At 49.8% G+C, this 7,814-nt stretch overlaps 1 protein-coding gene across 1 annotated transcript; it reads left to right on the top strand.

Moving 5' to 3' along the window:
- Positions 1 to 2,780: 2,780 nt before the first annotated feature.
- Positions 2,781 to 7,477, top strand: GSDMC (gasdermin C; the record flags this gene model as incomplete). The annotated part of the gene is made up of 3 exons (XM_082363195.1): positions 2,781 to 2,879; positions 3,727 to 3,867; positions 4,554 to 7,477. The coding sequence occupies 3 exons, from the start codon at positions 2,781 to 2,783 to the stop codon at positions 4,848 to 4,850; spliced, it is 537 nt and encodes a 178-aa protein (XP_082219321.1). The 3' UTR covers positions 4,851 to 7,477.
- Between the last annotated feature and the right edge of the window lie 337 nt (positions 7,478 to 7,814).

Genomic DNA, 7,814 nt, shown 5'->3' with positions numbered 1-7,814 from the left:
CCTAAAGCTGACTTTTCAAAAGGATTTATATACATTTCCAAGAGAGGAGAAAGTGTTTACACTTTTACCCAAGTTTTCTAAAATAAAGGTTCTAAGGAAAAGGAGGGGAAGGAAAACTCTTCCCTGATTTTCAACTGGGAGAAATAAGCCTCATATTTTTAATTTGTATTTGTTCTTACACAGCCTTCCCATCTGTATACTGGAAATGAGACCATCTCTCCAGAGTTGATGTGAAGATTAGAGAAAAATGTCTGACAAAGGGATGGACACAAGCATATCTTCATCATCTCCAGGTCACCTGGATCCTTCAGAGACAACACGATCAGGTCTCTGCCAGCTCATAAACCCCCTCACCCAAGTGTCCTCCTCCTCCAGTGATCCCCTCCTCCCACCCACTTGCCCCTCATAGAAACTTCCTTAAGAATCTCCTACACCCTGTGTCCTCACCCCCTCCCTGGCACTCACACCTCGACCCACTGGAGTCTGTCCTCCAGTGAATTTACCCCACGTACATCACCAAGGAACACACACTTGATTATTCTCTCCTTGGAGCTCTCTTCTCCCTGGATATTATGGCACCATGATCTATGGGGTCTCCATTTATGAGACCGTTTCCATAACAGTCCTCTAGGTCAGAGGGCATGATGATCACGTGAGGTGCTTATTTAACATGCAGGTTCCAGGTTTCTCTTTAGAGAATCTGATTCAGAAGAAACAGAGTGAGGTCAGGGATTCTGAGTTTTAACAATCATCCCAGGTGATTCTGATGCAAGGGGTCCCCAGGCCACACTGAGGAAAGCTGCCCCACCTGATCTGGGGAGGAAGCTGGGGATGGGCTGGGGGTGACTACAGGAGCAGGGAGGTGAAAGGATGCAGCAGGAATAACCTGGGCTCTCCTGACCTGGCTTCTTCCCCATCCAGACGTTCTTCTCATCTCAGATGATCACAAGCGGAAAACCTTTCCAGAAGGTGAGTTCCTGAGCTGGGCAGGTTCTCTGTCTACACCTAGGGCCCCACTGAACTCTGACCCCCTCTGGATGCTAATAAGAGCCATGCAAGGTGTTCAGTCAGCAGACCCAGAGGGAAACTAACCTCCTCCTCCACAGCCTGCCAATCACTTCTGTCTTTTACAAGCCATAGACTCTTGGGGCCACAGAGGAAGCCACCTTTCTCCTTTGAATACCGGCGTGTGTGTGTGTGTGTCTGTGCGCGCGCGTGTGTGCATGTGTGTGTGTCTTGGGGGAGTGGAGGTTAACTCTTGGTGAGTGAGTCCTTCTATTTATCTTTCCAGAAGAGCATCAGCTGCAATCAGTGATGGGTGAGTGGGTGATTTTACAGCCAGGAAAGTGGGATCTGATCCCTCCCTGAGGCCTCTTGTCACAACCAGAATGCCACGTGATTGCCTCTGCTGTCCTTACCCAATTCGCTGGGTCTGGCCCCCTGGGAGGGAAGGGGTAGATAGAAAGGGGACAGGGGTCAGGGAAGTAGGGGGCAGAAGGTCAGAGGAACCGAGTGCCTTCAGAGACTAACTCTTGGGTAAGGATTTAATTTCTCTTCTAGGCACCATGAGAGGTCCCATCCTCCCAATGGGTGAGTGTGTGTTTCCTGGGATGGGGGACGGGTCCTAATGGCACATATACATCTGGAGAGCAGGGCAGATGGCCCCTGCCTTTGCCACCGCTGCCCCGGGGCCTGGCCCTAGTTTCCGTGGAATGGGAGGGGTTCCACACGGCCAAGGAGGGGGAGGGACAGATGGGGATGGGGGCAGGAAGAGGTTAAGCAAAAGGGAGAAGGCGTTAGGAGGGCAGGACTCTCCAAAATGTCTCAAAAGTAAAGTTGGGGAATGAGAAATGGAGATGATCACTTGTGACTCTCTTTCCAGGAAGAATACAGGAACCCACTGGCCAAGGTCAGTGTTTATTAAGAGGGAAGCTGGGACTTCCTGGGTGGGAGACTGCAAAGCCAACTACCCAAAAAGTGGCTTGCATGCAACTTACAAAACTGAGCTCTACTTCCAAATCGACGCTTCGTTCAGCCCCATTCATTCATTCATTCATTCGTGCATGCACGCAACAAACACTTGTTGAAGACTTATTGGGCAACAGGCACTATTCTGAGCAGTGGGGATACGGCCGTGGACCAAACAGAAATATCTGCCTCACTGGACCTCTCCCTCTCAGCAGGTCAGCTGGAGGCCACCTGAAGTCTCCTAGGAGAAGCAGAGAACCCCCAACTCCATTCCTTGCTAATTTTGCGTGGTCATAGACGATACAGGCAGAATTACATGATAAGGAGGGTAGTTCATGTGTGCCAAGTACTCCCCCCAAGCATTTTACATACATGAACTCATTTAATCCTCATAACCTTCCCACTAAACAGATGTGGAAACTGAGCCCAGAGCACCTAAGATTCTCATCTCTAGAGCCCAACGCTAGAATCCACGTTATTCTAGACGTGTCCCAGAAAAGAGCACTTGGTCATTTTCTTCCACTTCCCAAGACCTCTTTCCAGAATCTCCTTCTCTCCTCCCTGCCTTCTACCCACCCGGGTCCCTTCACAGCACTAGGATTGCCCATCTATTTAGCCTATTATGATAGCTCCATCCCCAGAGCTCAAACATGCCACCTGCAGAGATGTTTTTGGTTGGTAGATAAATGAGATGGAGGTGCCTGACTTATCACACCACGGACGTTCTAATCAGAGAACTGTCTCCATTTTCTGGTTGATGTTGATGCCTGAGGACAGATTTCAAGCACCTACAAAAGGAGGTTTCCAGGGAAATGGCCCAGGTCCCAAAGGACATTCAGGATGCTATTCTCCATAATATCCTGGCCAGGCTCAAGGACCGAGAGGCTCTGCAGGACCTCATGGACATGGCGGTGGGGGGGAGGTCCCACTCTACCTAAGGCTGATCATAGTTGTGAAGGGGCAGGTTTAGGAGATAGACTGCCAAGATACATGGGGAAGGAGGGCTGCAGAAGGGGGTCCCAAACGCTTGTCCAGGCAAAATGACCAGGTCCAGGGCGTGCAGCCCACATGCTGAAGCTGCTTGGAATCTGGGGGGAGGTGAAGATCCCACCCCCTCCCACCTTGGTTAATCACTTGTAGACTCAAAAGATACTGGCAAAACTGCAAAACAACATCACTATTGCTATTACTAGTATTGCTGTTGTTGTATTACTAATAATACCGGTTTCCTAAAGTTGGATCGGGGCCTCTTGGATCATCTGGACGGCTTTGGTGGCACCTTCCTAAGTGAGATGCAAGAGGACTCAAGAAATCTATGGCTCAAGTTAAGACTGCACATCATTTACCCCCTTAAAGCCATATTGGGTAAGAGTGATTTGAGGGAAATATGGGAACGTCACAAATTTGGCCTCTAGACCCAAAAAGAACGGGGTTAGATGCCACCCACCTCTCTAAAACCCTTCTAATACCGTGGTCTTCATCTCACATCACACCTCTCTCCAAGGTCAGGAGAAGTCAGTGAGATAAATTCACCATATGATACAGAACCAGCCCGGGATCTAGAAAGACCAGCCCAAGTTCATCCAACCTATCATTGGGTGTGGGTGATTCCAGGCTCCAGCCTAGAATCCCACCCCCTGGACCATGTTATGTAGCATCCTGGAGACCATCCCAAGAGCAGAAGGAAGGAACTTGACTTTCAAGTCGAACGGGTTTTATTCCTCTGCCTTCGGGTTCCCCCCTCATGGGGTCTCCTAGTTCACAGTAGGGAAGAAAAATCTGACTCCTCATCACTCTCTCTCCCCAAATGTCCCCTCGTTCCCAGTGCTGAGTGACACCCAACATGAGCTACAGGCCTGGTCCATGGAGAAGAGGATCCTGCTCCAGCAGTGGGAGCTGGTAAGAAATCAATCCCCAGGGGCCAGCCTCCAGGGATGGGGGTGAGGGGACCAGGGATAAGAATGGTCCTGAGGAAAGAGAGGTGACATAAGATTCTGCTGAGAGGGGAGAAAGGATCCCGTGTGGCCACCGGGAATTCTCCGGCTGCCTCTCCCTCTGGGGAGCAAGGCCGGTGGGTGTGAGTCTACCTCAGGGGGGTCTCCGTCTCCATGGCAACCCCAGCAGAGGGCGCCCACAGTTCTAAAAGAGCCACATAGGAATACAAGTGTGGGGGGCTCAGGGGATCTGAAACACCTCTGCTTTTCTCACACAGTTACCATTTGCAAATTGCTCTTTCTCTCTCCACATACATGTATACGTGAGTACATATGTGTGCACAGACGTATGCACATACACACACACATTGCACACACGTACACATACACATGTAATTCCAGATACCACTATTCTGCAAGGTCAATGTTAGTATCACCATTTAGCAGCTGAAGAACCAAAGCGCAACAATTTCCAATAACATATCCAAGATCACACTGATCACAGGACAGGACAGGACGAGACTCCTGGTCCCCTTGACTCCATGACTTTGCCTCTTCCATGACCCGGTGAGGCCCCTGGCTCTCGGGACAGAAGGTTTTGTCTCCCGATCTCAAAGGCTGACCTGCAACACCCGACCTCATTTCTTCCAGGTGAAGAGCATCCTGGAGCCCAACTTCAAGTACCCTTGGAACATTCCCTTTACCCTGGACCCCAAGCTCCTCACCACGCTGCAGGAAGAGGGGGTGGCCGTCACCTTCAGCCTGCTGGAGGAGCGCAACCTGAGGGTGGCTCCCGACAGCCCCGAGGGGACCGGGGACCTGGAGGCCGGGAAGCCCTTGTTCGCCCTCTACGGGTCCCTCTCAGCGCTGCAGCAGCTGCCGAGGCCTGAGCCCTCCCCGGGGCGCTCAGTCCAGAGAGGCCTGGCCACACCCCCATCTGCGCGGTGAGCATCCTTTGTGCTCAGGGAGCCTGGGGCCATGCTTCTCTGCCTCTCCAGTTTGGGCGGACAGGGACCAACAAAGACTCGAGGGAACATTCTGGGGTGACGGAGACACTCTGTATCTTGTAAAAGGTTTACGCATTTGTCAAAACTCAGCAAAGAGCATCTAAAGATGTGAGCACTTTACTGCATGTTAATTTTACTTCAAAGCAATTACACAAATATTGAACTCTCGTTAATATGCACTCTGAATTGTACTGGGTAAAGTGTACTGATGTCTGTAACTTACTTTGAAATGTATCAGAAAATAAGGTGAATTGATGGATGGATAAATATGTGATCAAGGAAATGTGGTGAAATATTTAAAACAGGAGTTCTTTTTTATTCTTGAAATGTTTTTGTATGTCTGGAATTGTTTCAAAATAAAAATTACCCCCCACACACACACAATTATATCTGTGTGTCCATCAGTCATCCTGTGAGTTTTCCTGACTGTGCCTTCTGAGCTGTGGATTAGGTTCTTCATCATTTAAGGAAGATTCACTCATATCATTAAACACGTTATACATTCTGTTTGTTGAATTCTCTGTTTCAGTCACCAAATGTCCTTTGGGTCCTCTAAATACATTTTATCTTGTCTAATTGCTCTAATCTCTCCTTTTTCCCTTTGCTTTCTCTGAGATCATAGCAGGTCTTTCCTTGATGTCTGTGATTTCAACCCTCAACTGCAATTATCATTCTATCGCTTTTCTAATTTATTAGTTCAGAAATTGTCATTCTGATATTCAATTTGTTTCCTCAGCTTTGCAATCTCCCTTTTCACTTAATTCTGTTGTTTCATCTTCTCATCTTTGAGGTTTTGCTTTATTGAGATGATTTTGCTTCGATACAAAATAATTAGGATAATGTGTGCTTTTCTTTTTTTTTAATTTATTTATTTGTTTTTGGCTGCATTGGGTTTTCACTGCTGCACGCAGGCTTTCTCTAGTTGCAGCAAGGGGGGCTACTCTTCGTTGGGGTGCACAGGCCTCTCATTGCCGTGGCTTCTCTTGTTGCGGAACACGGGCTCTAGGTGTGCAGGCTTCAGTAGTTGTTGCGCGCAGGCTCTAGAGTGCAGGCTTCAGTAGTTGTGGTACACAGGCTTAGTTGCTCCATGGCATGTGGGATCTTCCCGGACCAGGGCTCGAACCCGTGTCCCCTGCATTGGCAGGCGGATCCCTAACCACTGCGCCACCAGGGAAGTCCCGGTGTGCTTTTCTTTAACCTAACTTTTCTACCTGAATGGATTCTTCCACTGTCTTTTTTCCCTATAGTGTTTGCACAGATGCCGTGTCACCCTTTTTTTATTCATCTTGCTCGTCCCCAGCCTGAGTGGCTCTGTCCAAACCCTCTGTCTGCACAAAGGCGGCAGGGTAGTAAATGTTCCTTTCTTCCCCACCACCAGAACTGAGACCTGTTTCTCTGCTGCTGCAAATTATTGTTTGGAGCCTGTTCCTACTGGCTACGGTCATGGCATGAAAAAGGAGAGGACTTCCCTGGGCTCTGAGGAGTCCTGGATGGCTGGCCTGGGCTCCGTCCTGTCTTGCATGGATTGGCTAAATGCCCCGGGCTTGGGTTCCCTCACCTCAGCAGAGGCATTTGCCTCTCTCTCCGCACAGAACACCTCTCTGCGTCTTCAGAGAGGTCAGTGTGTGTGGGGGGAGGGGCTCAGGGGCCTTAGCTTCCTTGAGAGCATTCACCTGGCTTCCCTGCGGGGAAAGGAGGTGAGTCAGCACCTGGGCAAGACACTCCATCGCTGAGAACCGGCTACAGGCGTGGCTATCACTTTTCATTAATACAGCTCTGCTTCCCCCAAACACTTGCTTGTGGTCAGTGTCGCCCCTCTTCCCAGAAGCCATGCCCAGACTTGCCCTCCTCCAATCCAGTTTCTCCCCTCCCCACAACGTCTCAGCCAAGCAGACGAGGGGGAGAAGATTTATTTTTAAAAACTCTCGGGACTTCCCTGGCGGTCCAGTGGTTAAGAATCCGCCTTCCAATGCAGGGGGCGCGGGTTCGATCCCTGGTCGGGGAACTAAGATCCCACATGCTGCGGAGCAACTAAGCCCATGAGCCACAACTAGAGAGCCCGCATGCCGCAACTACAGGGCCCACGCGCTCTGGAGCCCACACACCACAACTAGAGAGAATCCCATGTGCCGCAACGAAAGATCCTGCATGCCTCAACGAAGATCCCGTGTGCCGCAACTAAGACCGGATGCAGCCAAAAATAAATAAATACTAAAAACAAAACAAAACTCTGGCCTTGGGTTAAGAGCCTGTAAAGTGGTGCACGGCACTTCAGCCTCCTCCTGTTCCCCCAGAAGATCTTGTCCGACTCACGTTTTCTGTTCTCTCCTGTGTTGAAATGTCCTTGGATTTTTTTTTTGTTTGTTAATGATCGTGATAATTCACTCCGGGTGCTTAACATTTCCTCTTTTCTCTTTCCATCCAGCAAAAAGACAACAAAAGGATACATTCCAGAAGTCTCTCCTGTCACAAGTGGGGCACAGAAGTGGCCAGAGAGCCCTTTTTTCATAGAAAGTTCCAGTTCACCCCCCAGACAGCCTGCACCGCTCCGCTCTCCTCACCTTCTCTCCAAGCTGGGAGTTGTGAGCGTGGTCTTTCCCAATTGACTCCCTTCTCCCAGCGCTTCTATAGCAGGCAGGAGACTAGAAGATTCTTCCTGGGGACCTGGCACAAGAGAAAAACCTACTGGGACTTCCCTGGTGGTCCACTGGTTAAGACTCCACGCTCCCAACGCAGGGGACCCCAGTTGGATCCCCGGTCAGGGAACTAGATCCCGGGTGCCACAACTAAAGATGCCGCAACGAAGATCCCACACGTGGCAGCGAAGATCCTGCGTGCCGCAACTAAGGCCCAGCGCAGCCGAATAAATAAATAAATATTAAAAAAAAAAAGAAAAAAGACCTAC

Source organism: Balaenoptera borealis, assembly GCF_965194805.1.
Source record: "Balaenoptera borealis genome assembly, chromosome: 17".
In the NCBI taxonomy this organism is placed as follows: Eukaryota; Metazoa; Chordata; class Mammalia; order Artiodactyla; family Balaenopteridae; genus Balaenoptera; species Balaenoptera borealis.
The sequence above is the reverse complement of the archived record's forward strand: the minus strand, read 5'-3'. Positions and strand labels throughout refer to the sequence as shown.